The sequence below is a fragment of the Stylophora pistillata genome, chromosome 2 (genome assembly GCF_964205215.1).
Source record: "Stylophora pistillata chromosome 2, jaStyPist1.2, whole genome shotgun sequence".
Lineage (NCBI taxonomy): Eukaryota > Metazoa > Cnidaria > Anthozoa > Scleractinia > Pocilloporidae > Stylophora > Stylophora pistillata.
In genome coordinates, this window is record NC_142520.1 from 29,542,965 (window position 1) to 29,558,493 (window position 15,529).

General features: G+C 38.5%; 1 protein-coding gene and 1 pseudogene across 1 annotated transcript in view; one reads left to right on the forward strand and one right to left on the reverse strand.

Annotated features, from left to right (window-relative positions):
• LOC111324817 (sialin) overlaps positions 1–15,529 on the forward strand; it is an 18,240-nt gene continuing 2,711 nt past the window's right edge. Inside the window, exons 1-8 of the mRNA XM_022928471.2 lie at positions 1–332; positions 6,954–6,987; positions 8,625–8,824; positions 9,185–9,272; positions 9,904–9,999; positions 11,483–11,619; positions 12,485–12,634; positions 14,123–14,255. Of these exons, the coding sequence (XP_022784206.1) occupies positions 87–332; positions 6,954–6,987; positions 8,625–8,824; positions 9,185–9,272; positions 9,904–9,999; positions 11,483–11,619; positions 12,485–12,634; positions 14,123–14,255 (1,084 nt within the window). The 5' untranslated portion in view covers positions 1–86. The remainder of the gene's footprint in view (positions 333–6,953; positions 6,988–8,624; positions 8,825–9,184; positions 9,273–9,903; positions 10,000–11,482; positions 11,620–12,484; positions 12,635–14,122; positions 14,256–15,529) is intronic.
• On the reverse strand, positions 1,556–3,829 carry LOC148738260 (uncharacterized; annotated as a pseudogene).

The window sequence follows — 15,529 nt, forward strand, 5'->3', positions numbered from 1 at the left end:
TTTCGAAAAAAAGTCAGTTCAGATATCAGTCCTTCACTCCCGTGATTGACACGAGGAGGAACTATTTTAAAGAACACAGCCTTCCAATGGACGGAAACATACCTATTTTGGTTCAAACCTCTGGCAAATCTCGCCGAAATTCAGGATGTTATCTACCCTGTCGATACGTGCTAGCAATGTTGGCTTGCGCAGGTTTTTCTGTGGTATATCTGTTAAGAGTGAACTTGAGTGTGGCTTTGGTTGCAATGGTTAATTCGACTTACGCCAATTCGAAGGCTTCCGCGAATAATCCTGAATGTCAAAGAAACACATCAAAAACATCTGAAGAAAAGGTAGGTTTGTTTACCTATAGCAATCGACAAAGGGCTTGATATAGCTTGACCTGTTTGTGATAGTAAATACCCGTCCACATCATTTACATATGTCGGGAGGCTTTTGAAGAATGAGGTATAACACAATAGACGCTATTCTTATTTAATGACATGTAAATGAGTGGCCGGGTATTCTGAAGTTTAGCCGATGTCTCAATATTACGTAATGTACGGATAAACTACGGAATACAGGGCCAGTTTTGAAGGCCTATCTCTCTCAAGTGGCTCGTCGGCTCGTCAGTCGATTTCGAGGTATAATTGGGCCGTTCCATTTAAAATCCGCACCCCCCCCCCTATTGAAGGCTTTCCTGTAACACCCCTCCAGAAAAGAAATTTTTTAACCCCCTTCAGAATTTTATGCAGCTATCAAGCAAACCAATTGAACCTCCTTCAGAAACTACTCGTGAGAATTTCTGTCAAGGGTACTTTATGGCGACCCCTCTGTAATATGGTTCAACCCCCCTAAGAAAAAATATAGCATTGACCTCCCCTCCCCGTAAGAAATCCCAGGCCTTCAATAGGGGGGTGCGGATATTAACTGGAATGGCCCATTATTATTCAGATGGCTCGTCGGCTCGTCAGTCCACTCTTAGGTCTCACCACGAAGCAAAGTTTTTGGCCCACCAAAAGTCAATAATCATGCCAAAGGGTCATGTAGCACTTTTAACGCCCATACCGAGCTTTACATTTATACTTTTACTTTAAATTATCTGCATTTCCAAAAGCATTTTTGATGTTTCGAAAAATTCTCAGCTGTACCAATAAAAGAAGACAATACTTTATATAATAGCACAGTTATGTCTCATCCTTTTTTCGAAAGCTAAATTATCCTTGAACAAGCCTTTACATTATCCTTCATCAAGCACGGCATGGATGAAGACCCACAAAATTGTTTATAAACAGATAACCTTGATGTTTTTACATTTCACTGAGACTTTAATACCATCACTCTAAACATTCATGTTATAATTGCCGAATGATTATCTATTATCGTAACATACAATTTTCTTACAAATACAATTATTGGTAATTTCAGTCGGGTGCCTTCCAGGTTAGGGTTAGGGTTAGTGTGATCTTATAATTTATAATTTCCACGTTCTTCCGTTACACAATTGAGAAACGATTATTCGAGCATAAACTGAAACACTGAATGTGCAAGTTAATTTTAATAATCTGACGCTGAATGTGCAAATTAATTTTAATAATCTGACGCCAACTTAATTTGAGTTATATAGACTTTTTACATCATATAAGAATGTCGCTAATAAGTCTTTTGCTTTGTTTACATGCCGCCAAATAAACTCCGCAAGATAGGAAGAGTAGTTGTCCTTGCGAGTGCCGAATACAAGCAAAATCACTTTTATGTGCTGGCAGTGTTTTTCTATTTTGCTCGTATTATATCCATCTTCATTAACGAACTCCTTTGAACGGTTACCTGTTTGGTTTGAATATCCATGTTTATCTTAGTTGTGGTATGATTTCCAGCAGTCAGAGACAATTGATGTTCCCGGTTCGATACAGTCTTTTATGATAGGTAAAAGTGTAGCCTCGCTCCAATCTTCCACTGCGACAAGAAGACATCTCCTCGAAACTTCTTCTATACCACCAAAAACCCATTGTCTTTCAACTCTGTGGCCTCGATAGTACTTTCGCTTTCCAACCTTAATTTTATCAATTTGGACCACTTTCCCTTTACCGCCTAACTTTTCACTAATTCTCTGGATTGTAACTTCACATGTTTCTCAACAAAACATATCCCAGTCAACAGCTGTGTTGGGATTAATGTTCAACTGTTTCTTAATTTCCTCTTGCGTCAGACCTTCAGAAGGTGAACGTAATGATCTCCTCCAGGGTAAGATTACTCTCTTCAAACCAACTTCCATTCCAAATACTGATTGTATTTTTATGGCGTTTGTTATTCGCTCGCTTTCTACATTCCCACTTGTAACTGTCGGATCAGTCCGTACACTCTACCAGCCCCATGTTTTCACCACAAACGGGGCAGGCACATCTAGAGGCGATCAGTTCTTCATCCATTAACCATCGGAATAATGTTTCTCTGGACAGTGTCTTTCAGTTCATAATACGTCCAATGCAAGGTAGCACTTGTTTTTCGCTGATAGCTTCCAATTCCGCTTGTGTACTGAGTTCCACAATCTACTGTATTTAAGCTAGTGCCTGCCTGACAGCCAAAAGTTTTATAAACTTTTCCATCAACTCCTACCCTAAACATTTTCCTTTGTCAGAGATTGTAACACACAACTCAATTTTGGCCGGCCACTTTTTGCCCTACTTTACGATTTGCGGTGCTGCAAAAGTCTCGCCTTCAATTCCTGCATTTTCCAACTAAATTTAATACTTAGTAAATCACTCACATGCAACGAGAGGTTTTTCATTGGTTAATTGTTAATGAACTATCATCAGTTCAAAGAAGCTACTTAAATCACTCATGTAAAATTAAATGACTCACATATTTCTTTTATTTTCCTCTAATTTTCTTTCTTAATCTCGGCGTGTTGCTCTTTTAATCTCAGCGCCTTGCCCTCTATTTCCATTCCCACGAAATTCTCACTTTTTATCGTTTAATTTTTTATGAGCTATCATCAGTTCTAAGAAGCTACTTCAATCACTCATGCAAACTAAATGACTTACAAATTTCTTTTGTTTTCCTCCTCATTTTCTTTCTTGATCTCAGCGGGTTGCTCTTTTTAACGGCTATACACGTATAGACGCTAACGGGACACAATGTCAAATCCAATCATTCGCCTTTCGCGTGAAAATGGAAATAACTGGGCCTCATTTCATCATAGAGTTTCAGGCACCCTTCCAATTATGAGGAACTTTTCTGACGCTGTATTCAAGTTCTTGGAAGCTAAAGCCAAATCCATGGGTAGCTCCATTGGTTATCTGCTTCCATCACTCATGACGGCAACTTCATTTCTGTTAGCCAACAGTTACACACATTTCCTAAACATTTACACCATGACTGTCAGCCACCCGGGAACTAGAAAATCCGGCGAGACCCCAAGCTACCCTCTAATCTATCTATCTCGTTCTTCAAGCACTAAAACCACTGCCGAGCCGCCGAGCCACTCTTATATATTTACCACGTACTTAAGGCACTAAAACCAATGCCGAGCCGGCGAGCCACTAAGCCACTCTTATATATTTACCGCGTACTAAAGGCACTAAAACCACTGCTGAGCCGGCGAGCTGCCGAGTCATATATTTATCACTTTCTTAACCCTTTAACCGGCAATCGTACATATTTGTACGAAGAGTGACCACTAAAGGTCAGGGCTCTCTTGTTTTCATGAAAATGGTCCCTGTGGCCCCAAATATGGAAGCTTTCCCAGAGGACCTTTCAGTCGTTGTTTTGAGCAAAATTCTTCTCGAATTTGGCTAGTTTTTCGATTGTAAAAAGCGATTTATTCTTCGTTTCGCATTCGCTAGCATTTAAAAATGGCGGCGAGGTATTTATCTCCCGAGGCGAGGAAGTGTTTAGAAGAGTCCTGAATGACGATTCTGACGGGGATTATTCTGATGAAAGCGAAGCAGAACTTTCGGAAGAAGATGACAACAATGGCAGATCAGAACACGAGGAAAGTGAAGAAGACGAAAGCGACGAATTGCTTCCTGACGAAGCAAATAGCGAAGAATCTGGTAAGTTTCTTTATCAAATAACGAGTATTAGATTTCATTTCTGTTGTCTACGTGTTTTTACAAGCCTTTGCTAACAGAGAAATCTTAAGTGAAAGATTACCGATTGTGGGTGAGTTTGTTCTGCCCAAAAAGCACATGTTTTAGTAAACTATCATTGTCCAAGTAATAAGGCTGACATGTTTGTTTACATTACAAGTACAGTTCTTTTTATGCTACTTCTGAAGTGGACTGAAAACATGCTCCTGAATATTTCGAGTTCAAAACAAAGCAATTTTCAGTTACATTGGCTCAAGAAAATATTCCATTTTTTTTTCATTTTGTTAGACATTTGTGGTAACCGTGACAGAAGTCCTATTCGACCAGAAAGACAAGCTGGAAGGGGAAGAGGAAGGGGTAGAGGAAGAGGAGCAAGAAGGGGAGCAAGATCCGGTCCAGCAAGACGACGTCAAGACCCCGCTGAGCCAAACATTGACTGGTCTGACCAGTATAGTCCAGTGCAGATCCCTGACTTTGGAGAACCACATCCAGGTCCAACAAGAAGATTTCCGAATGTGAACACTGCTCGCGAACGAGACTTCTTTGATCTGCTATTCACTAATGATATATGGGAAATCTTGGTTCAAGAGACCAATAGGTACTACGATCAGCAGAAGGCAACTGACCCTGGCAAGCATAAAAGACCCTGGGCTCCTGTCACGAGAGATGAAATGGAGACCTTTATTGGTATTATTATTCTGATGGGAATAGTCAAGTTGCCCCGTTTCGAAATGTATTGGAGCCAGGATAAACTAATCCACCAGGAAAGCATTGCCAACATCATGTCTCAAACAAGATTCCTTCAAATATGGAGATACTTTCATTTAGCTGACAATGCAGTAGCCATCCCTAGGGGTACTGATGGTTTTGACAAAATCTACCGGGTGAGAAATTTCCTTAACATTATACTTATAAATATTCGAGACGAGTATAGACTAGGCATGAATATTGCTATTGACGAGACAATGGTACCCCACAAGGGAAAGTTGGCTTTCAAGCAGTACATAAAAAATAAGCCAACTAAGTGGGGCATGAAGTTGTGGGTCCTGAGCGAGGCAACTACAGGCTATGTTTATAGATTTCAAGTATATCTGGGGAAAGAACATGGCCAGCAACCCGAAAAACACTTAGCTAGAAGAGTGGTACGAGATCTGACAGTAACAGAAACAGGGAAAAATCACCATCTCTATATGGATAATTTTTACACTGACCCACACTTTTTCCTTGAGCTTTTTGACAAGAAGATACTTGCATGTGGAACTGTACGTCAAAACAGGAAACAGTTTCGCAAGGATTTGATTATCACTACTCGAATGCAAAAACAAATGGATCGTGGAGACTATTTGTGGAGAGCTCATATGAGATTAGTAGCAACAGCCTGGAATGACCGAAGGGTTGTTTACCATTTATCTACCATTCATCCTCCAGATCTTGATGGTCAGCCTGCTACTATCAAAAGGAAATCAGCTCGTGGTGGTAATGTTGACATCAATTGTCCTCCAGCTCAGCTTGACTATCAAAAATATATGGGCGGAGTAGATCTTGCAGATCAGCTTATAAAGACATTTAGTGTCATTAGAAAGTCACGAAAAGCCTGGAAGAAGTTGTTTGGCTATGGCCTAGAAGTGTGTCTCCTGGACTCCTTCATTATTATGAAGAAATTGAAGCCCAGCAACACTGAATTTTTAACTTATCGCAAAGAAGTGGCACGACAGCTTATTGCTGGAAGATCATTTTGTGGTAAGGCTGGTCGCCCACCTACTCAGCCACAAGCTGAAGTTGATGCCAGGAGACTGGATGGATCCTACCATGAAATTGCAGTAACTGATGCAAGGAGGGATTGTGTTGTTTGTGCCAAGAGAGCCCAAGTGAGAAATCTCGACAGGAATTATCGATATAAATCTGCCATTGTTTGCACTACCTGTGATGGGAAGGCCTTGTGCCTAAACAAAGACAGAAATTGCTGGGAGAAGTGGCATAGACAAGTTCAATATTGGCAGTAACAGTAACTTCAATTCTGGCAGGAACACTGCACTGAACTGTGCAATTCTGGATAGTTCTTTTGCAAATAATATTCAAAACATTTTTTTGTGAATTGTTCACTGATAGGATTTGTACCGGAAGTACAAAAAATGCAATATCTCAGGCTAGGATAGGAATATTTTAGTTCTGTTTGAAGTGTTTTATTCCCTGATAAATGGTTGTTGAACCCAAGTACATTGTGTGATTTAGGTAACAATACTGTACCACAGGCCCCTTGAAGAAAATATTGTTTTGCCCAGGGTGGAATGTAACCAATATATGCAAATAGCTCATACCCTTTGTGGTATGCCCTATATTTTGTTGTTTTATTGCAAATATGTTACACATTTCCAAAGCTTTACAATGATATATAGTTTATGGGAGGGTAACTTCAATACTTTTTTAGTTATCATTAGAAATAGTGATTGCGGCTGCGCAACTGAAAAATTACCTAAAAAAATCTGCCAGTTAAAGGGTTAAGGCACTCAAACTACTGCCGAGCCACTCTCTTATATATTTACCATGTACTTAAGGCCTTAAAACAACTACCCAGCTGGCGAGCCACTTGAGAGGGATAGGCCTTCAAAAGTGGCCCTGTATTCTGTAGTTGCCCCTAATGTACATGTAATGGGCTCCTGACAATAATGAATTTCTGTCCTCGCTATTGCTTGATCTTGTCACACAACACGTGTCAACTACTACCTCTCATTGCGTGACAAGACTTGGTAACTTCTAACTTAAAAGGTCACTTTTCATATTTAAACGACGATGTTTTCCAGCAGTAGAGGTTTCCTCTTACAGAATATTTCTTGTTGATGGAAAACTGTATGCATGCTGAAACAAATGTGTGTTATATTGCAGGATGGAGAGTTTCAGTGGGATCAAGTGACACAAGGTGGATATATCGCCTACTCAGTTAATTATTAATTCATATCTTCCTGTTACAAGTTGATCCTTTAACTCCCTCAACTTACTAGCCAAGTGCATAGTGATATCTTAGATGTTACGACAATTTCAGTTAGTTTACTAGGCAAACTGGCCAGTGGAAATCGAAAAACATTGGCCAAAACTGAATTTCTATTAGTCTGTGGCTAGTGGGCTGCCCTTAGTGTCGAGCCCTGAGTTTTTATCTTGATCTAACACTAAATTCTTGAAACTAATTTACAAGGAAATTTATAGCAGCTAGAGTAGACTACAGGCAGTCCCTCCTTTTCGGCAAAGTTTGTTGTGCAAGTAGAAAAATAAATAAAAAAATTGAAGTTAGCATGCCACAGGGTGCTTTTGGTCCTTTGGTCAACTGAAATTCTCCCCTTTTTTAACTTTGTAAATAGACAAGATATTTTGTGAGATACTAACTGAAAAAGGGATTCTTATGTGGTGATGTACAGTTTTGTGTAATCATGTCCTACATACATGTACCACCTCTCTGTTATATACATTGTTTCCAAGACAAATTTAATGATGTTGAAGTGGATTGGGAGATGTTCAATTACACTCTACCCCCATGTTATTTTGGATACTGAGACGTGAACTATACATTTCTGTATTTAAATAATTATAGTAAACTGAATTATTGGTGCATTTTGATTGGTTTTTACTGGTGATCTATTTGAGGACAGATGCAGTTTTAGATGACATCACCTTTGACAACATTTTGCTTTTTTATTACCTATAAAACAAATATATTCCTTGTTGCTGTGTCTCTGTACCATTATAGATCACAGAAAATGCCAAAATATGAGAGCACCTCATGTGGGAGCACCTCATTTGGGAGCACCTCATTTGGGAGCACCTCATGTGCTACAAATGTCATCTGTGATTTCTTACTGAACACGTGTACAGCAAAATGGAATGACTGTATTTATTAAATATGCACATAACATGGTTCATGTTAAACGTAACTTGTGTCATGGCTTGACACTAACTTTTCATCTTGCTAGCCAAGTGGCTAGTGACAATTTAGATGTTACAACGATTTCAGTTTGTTTACTAGCCAAACTGGCTGGTGGACATTGAAAACCACCAGCCAAAACTGAATTTCTACTAGTCTGTGACTAGTTGGCTACTGTTAGTGTCAAGCCCTGTTGTGTGTATTTGATTTCAGCAGGTGTGCATATAAATAATACTTTCCATCAGCAAAATTAGTGGACACATCATGTTAGAAGACTTCTATTTATGTGAAGAACAAGAGTCTTGTTTTATGACACTCTAAATCATGAACAAACCCCCCCCCCCCCCCCTTCAACATTCAGTGTTGGCTAAAAGTTAATGGAATCATGATACAATATTGCTTGTGGGGGGAGGGAGGGGGTGAAAGGGTTAGAATAAAGAGGGCAAAAGAGATCAAAATAATTGAAGTAACAGGGGTTTTCAAAGGTCAAATGTTTCAACAATTTTGTTGCCAATTTTGGCATGAAGTATACAGAGACTCTTCTCTTTATTTGATTCATGTAAATGTACATGTAAGTCATTTATAATTAACAATACTGAAGCAGGGGAAGTAAATACAATTTAATTGATTCATGTTTGCAGGACTCATCTTGGGGTCATTTTTTTATGGTTATATTATCCCTCAAGTGCCAGGTGGCTGGCTGGCTGCACGAGTTGGGGCCAAGTATTTATTTGGTTTTGGAGTACTTTGTACAGCAGTGTTAACAATGTTTACTCCTGCTGCAGCAAATCACAGTGTTGAGATGCTGATTCTAGTCAGAATATTGGAGGGGCTTGGCGAGGTCAGTTTTTGTGAGTTGGTAAAATTTAACCATTTCAGGGTGTTATTTTGGTGAAAATTAACCAAAATCCAATTCACTCGCATGAACATTTTATATATCAGCTGATTTAGGATGTAAGGTGTTGTGGCAGTTGAAGGGTTTGACATATTTATCATGTGTAATAATGTGGCTCTACTTAAAGTTGAGTTCTTTTCCATACCTCTCATGTTGAACTGCTCATATTAAGCTCTGAGGTCACAAAGAAACTGATTTACCATACTTTTGAAAGAAGTTTAGATTGATTTCTAAATGATAATTATAATCATTATAACCATTAAGATGATGAAAGCTTTAATTGGCCAACCATATTGATTTCCACAGGCTGTGACATTCCCAGCCATGCATGCCATGTGGAGTAACTGGGCTCCACCTTTAGAGAGAAGCAAGCTTTGTACCTTGTCCTATTCAGGTAATAATCTGTTAGTTCCACCCTGAAATTAAAGTTTTATATCCCAGGGTAACCAGGTGGTATTGATAACAAAAGTCAGTATTGAACAATTGCAGTATTATAATCATCTGAAATAACGCATGCTGTCATTTGTTGAAAGAGCATGCTATATCAGTGTACAAAACATGGAGCTGAGCTAATAGAGAATGTTGATGACACTGTTGTTTGCTTTTGAAATAAAGTTTGGTTTGAAAATTGAAAGTAATGCATGGGGAATTGAATGGATTCCTTATTTTAAAACAAATAGAGAAGCCTTGACCTTACTCTTTTCTGTTGTAAAGGTCTTAGGAAGCAGTTAGAGCACTCAAGAAGTAGAGAAACACTTGAGTATGTCTTGTGTTTCTCCCTACAATTCTTTCTTTCTCTTGCTGCTTCCTGCATGCTTTACATCATGCTTCAACCCTGTGTCAAAGTGGCTTCTTTCCGTTTCACTGGGGGCATAATTTATGATAGGCAAATTCATTTATGGGTACTTACTGGAAAGTAGATACACCTTTTACTTATATTTAGTGGTAATTGAGCTTGTCTTCATACCTCTTTGTGTATTTTAAACAGTTCATATGTTTACTTTCCTGTTTTTCCACAATAACAGGCCTTAGTATTGGGACAGTTATTGGCTTGCCATTTGCTGGTTTACTGTGTTCATCTGATCTTTGGGGAGGATGGCCATCTGTATTTTATATTTTTGGTATGCAATGCACAACTCTGTACATGTATGCTTGTAAAACTGATAAATAGACTTTTAAAAGTTTCAACTGTTGATTTCTGAATTGAGTGCACCAGTTGTGAGCACAGGCATGTCTATGGTCATTGTATGTAATATTAAACACTTATAAACTGATCTTAGGAATTGCCAAAATTAATTGTTTCCAGTGGGACCAGTCATGACTTGTTAAACAAATCACAAAACTTTATTCCACGCACATGTATCAGTTTGCCATCTCCACCCGCAAATAGCAAAAGCTAGATGAGGCGGGCGGAGAGGTAAGGTTACAGCAGTCATAACAGGTAATATAATAATTGTAAAGTAACTAACTACCTAACTAACTAACTAACTAACTAACTAACTAACTAACTAACTAACTAACTAACTAACTAATAATTGTAAAGTTGGAGAGTTGACGAAATTCGTTAGGAATTCTGTTTCAAAGTTTAACTCCAAACCTGGAAAAAGAATCTTGATTTAGATTCAGTCTTGAAGTTTGAACATAATAATTTCCAGACGAAGAAAACCTGGTCTCATGCTTGTGCTTTGAATTAGCTTTTAGTAAAGAAATCACAGACACAACAAACAGCACAACAAATACATTAAAGGATGCAATACGAAAAAATAAATTGCCATTGTAGGTACATTTAAGTGCAGGAAAAAATATGAGTTGCCTTTTTCACCAAAATTCATGGATACCAGCAACAGTGCACTGTTACTCCTCTCTGATGTGGTAGACTTTGCTTTTTGCCAGCTCAGAGACTTGCAATGGGAAATAGTTTTCTTGTTGGATGTCATGTGAAAGTAACCTCAAAGTAACCAATAAGAACCTGTGTTGGGTAAAAATAAACAACTACAGTATGTAATAATTTTTTTTTTGTCAACAAAATTCTTTTTTTCTTCACTTGAGAGAAGAAGTGGGTTGCAGAGTATGGAATATGTTAACATTTTGGGGGAAATCTCTCAAAGAATTCTACATTTCGGTGAAGATGTTAATGGTAAAGATGAAAAGATTTAAAAAAATGTGACCCTCTTTGGTAGAACACTTTTCTGTTAAACGGTCTAGAAAAACAGTTGTAAACAGATACTAAATGGCTAACTCAAACATTTAAGTAGTTTGGACCATAATTATTAAGGAAGTTAAGTTGTGATTAGATAGTATGGAATCAATTTAAAACAATTTAGGAACATGGAGAAGTTGTCATCAATAACGATTGCTATTTTGTCCAAGCTGGGGATCTTGTGGTGTAGAAAGTAGAACCAGCTTTAACCTTTTCACCTCCAAAGTGACGAGTAGGTCACTGAGAATAAAGGAAATGATCACCAACCAAAGAAGCTCTTGATTGGTAAACAAATTCTCCTTGTTAGCACCTTAGGAAATGTATAGAGAACAGTATGGAGAATATGGCTACTGTTGTTAGGGTGTAAAAATCATGTTAAACATTTTCTTTGTTGTTATTTATAGGTATGTTGGGTATTCTTTGGTTCATTCTTTGGATGATCTTAGCTCATAATAAACCCGCAAATCACCCCAGCATATCTGAGATGGAAAAAGATTACATTATATCAAGTATAGGTTCTGGACAGGACGACAAGAAAAGAGTATGGCAAATTTGTACTGTTTTTCTTTATTTTCCTAGTTTTTTGGTTTGTATACCAGACTTCAAGTCTTTAGTTATCTAGTTTGGTTTATACAAGTCATGTAACCATAAATGCAGCAATGCATGTGAGTCTGGATTTTTTTTATGGGAGACATGATGGCTTTTAATTTGTGGTTAGTAAGCTTGAGAGGTCTGAGTTTGAGACCAGGGGCCCGTTCCTCCAAGGTCCCAGTAACTTAATGGACCCGTAAAGCTGTTATGTTTTCATTGAAGATAGGGTTTTCAAGAGTTTTGAAAATGATACAATAAGATTATCAGCTAAAGAAACAAAAAGGACTGGTTTGGGTGCCAGAACCTGCTTCCCTATCCTTTAAATTTTGATTTTAAAACATGGCTTCGGGCCCGTTAAGTCACCGGAACTTTTGAGAAACAGGCCCCTAGACAGTTTTGTGTTCTTGGGCAAAACACTTTACTCTCACAGTGCCTCTCTCAACACAGGAAGATAAATGGGTGTGGCAAAGTTATCAATCAGAGAAGCCTGATGAAATACTTTAGGAGTTACCTTGTGATGGACACTGGCACCCCATTCAGGGGGGACTCCTAGTTGCTTCATGCTAAAGAAATCAGAAAAAGCTAGAGGGCTGTATGGGTCACTTGGTTTGAGTACATACTTTTTACCTTTTCTTTTTTTTCATATCTGAATTGCTTCATAAGACATTAAACTCATGCATTTCAGGAGATACAATTCAGCTGACTACCTATTGCAGCATTGTGTCCCTCACTGATTTTTAAATGTAGCATCTTTTATTGTTGTGCATGGGTCGATTAGTCAAATCATACACCCACATTTATTCTTTTCTTTTCAGAATTTTCGCACACCTTGGCGTTATATATGGACGTCACCAGCTGTCTGGGCCGTTATTGTGGCACACTTTTGTAACAATTGGGGGTTTTATACTTTTCTTACCTGCTTGCCCTCCTACTTTAAAGAAGTTCTTAATTTTCCAATTTCGAAGGTAAGTCTTCCATACCTGATAATTTTTTCATGTTTAAGCTTTAATAGTAGTAGCAGTAGTAGTTGTAGTGGTAGCAGGCCTCCTTCGGTTGATATTCACCATGGATACTGTGCCCTTGGAGTTCATGGTGTTGCCACAAGAGCAGCAGCATCAGTGGCTGGTAAGACCAATGCAGGAGTAGCAGTCTCTACTGCACAAAGTGCAGATGTAGTTAGTCATGGGGGGTGTCAGTGTCCGTGCACCTTCCACCTGACTCTCCTCTCTTCTGCCAGGTTCAGGATCCTTGCCTCACCTGTCTTCAGCAGTTTTAACAATGTTTCTCATTCAACAAAATGGAAGCTTTGCAAGTCCTATGGGGAAATGTTGTTAACCAGAGAGAATTCCATTTCACGTACAGTGTACATGATCTACATGAATGTTAAATACACATGTGCAGGCACATCAGACTTCCTTGCGTTCACCCTTTTATCCCCAGGATCTCATTCATCCCTCGACCATACAATCATAACGTTGGTGTGGAGAATTTGATATTGGATCCACCAATAATCCCCTATTTTTAATTGATATTTTTTTAATTCTCATCACTTGTCTGTTTGATGTTGTATAGATATTGTAAGGAGAAATTCTGCCTCGGTCACTCAAGGGAGTCAAAGGGTTAAAAAATACTGCAGTAGGAAACACTTATCCATTTCAAATTGATGACCATCACTATTGTTATTTCCTTCAACCTCAAAAAAAAAACGTTCACAGAAAGTGTCCGGCTGATTGACGTGTACGTGTACGTGTACATACTAACACTTTTCATCCTAGTTAATTTTTCCGATAACGTCAGGCCACTTTGAGTCATACTTAATTGAATCTGACTCTTAGTTAGTTCATGGGCTTTGATTGGTCAATTTAGTGGGCCATGTTTCACTGTACAGACTGCTGAATTCAAAAGTTTGTTTGAATTGAAATTTTCTTTGTGTGAGCCTAGAGATTTGATAAATATCCTACTGGCATCATTTTTTCCGTCCATACAGAAACCTACAGAACCTTTGTTACTGAAATTTTGTTGTTAACTTACAGTAACTTACAAACTCTGAAGAATAGAAGTTTTCTTTTTTACAGTACTTGAGTTGTGTATGGCTTTAATACCATTCTCATTAACACAACCATTACACAGCGCACACCACATATTGACATTCCTATGTAAGCAGTATGCAGGAAGTTTGTTAGCATGGACCTTCATGTAGTTCAATAGCTTAGCCTGCCACAAGTCTCAGTGGTCGACCATCAGAAGCATTAATCAGAAGTTCATAGGTTGAACCCCCATTGAGAACATTCAGAGGCCTTTTTTCCAAGTATGCCTGTGTTATGGAATACCAATGTCTTTCACTAACTTTACCTTTAGTTACTTCTTTGTTTTTAAAAGAACTGTTAAGTTCTTCTTTTAGATATTTTTCCATGTATCAAGCATTCAAATGCTGCTTGTTCTTTCTGTTATAGAATGGTTTTGTTTCTGCCATTCCATTTTTATTATATTTTTTTGTTATGGTTGGTGGGGGACAAGTGGCAGATTGGTTGCGGTACAGCCAAATATTAACAACTGGAGAGGTTCGCAAATTATTTGCTACAGGAGGTGTGTGCTACATGTAGTCATCACAGATGTAATTTGTTCCATTTTTCCATTGCCATCTATTGTCATACACATATACCTTACAGTGGGATAACGTAGTTCTATAGCCAGATTAGCTTTGAATTACTGTAGAATTTATATGTAGTGGAACTTGGGAAACTCACCCTGATAAAGATAGAGGCTGAAATCCTTAAAAAGGCATGTGGTATTGCAGCACCCCCCTCCCCTCCCTGCCTCCAAATTAGATATACATTTGCATGAAGTCAAAGTTAAACTTTCCTTTCAAAGAAGTTAACCGCCTCCCGGTTAGCTCAATGGATAGAGCGCTAGACTGTTGTGTGGAAGGTTGAGGGTTCGAGCCCCAGCCAGACCAACACTCGGGGTCTTAAAATAATTGAGAAGAATTTGCTACCTTTCAATAACATCAAGAAATGGTTAGATATTCTAATCTTCTTGGATAGGGACGAATAAACGGAGGTCCCGTCTCCTGCAGGGTTGGGGGTAGGAGACGTTAATTTCCCACACACAAGATTACTGTGTGATGGATGTCCTCCCCTGGGTGGGATGGGGGAGGTTTACTGGGCCCACAGTTCTTGGCTCAAGCTGTTGAGGTGTCCCTGCCTGTCGGCGAATCTTATAAATCATAAAATCATAAATCAAGTTGATGGTTACGCACATATACTGTGCCTTGGATCTTTGGGTGTGATCATTGTGGACAGTATCTTATAGCCTTTTATTCATACACAGTGCCTTTTTCTCCGATAGTTTTTAAATTCAATACACAGCATAGGTACATCAACCTACAAGTATAAGTGCTTCATGACTTGAATGACCCCATTACAGAACAGCTGAACCTCGATTATCTAGACCTCGATTATCCAAAACTTTTTCTCTGGTCTCAATTTTGTCATGAATATTTATTTATCATGATCAAGATATGTAGCCATATTCTTTTTAAAACTACAGTGTTGAAAAGTGAAGCAAAGGCCAGTTTGTTTCACTTTCAAAAACTAAAAGTAGCACTTGCATGCATTGTAACTAATGAGGATGAAGGAGGTCTGATTGGCTTAGAGTTGCTTTTTTGCTAAGAGAGATTTCAAGCTCTATTGGCTCATTTGGCATGGCGTACAAGATAAACAAGCTGCACAGTGTCATGAATGTTTATTCATGATCATTATGTCCTCGAAGCATAAGAGATCCATTCTTTCGACAAAAGATAAACAGTCTATAATTTTCAATCATTATGATAGAAAGGAGAAAAAAGAACCAATTTGTCA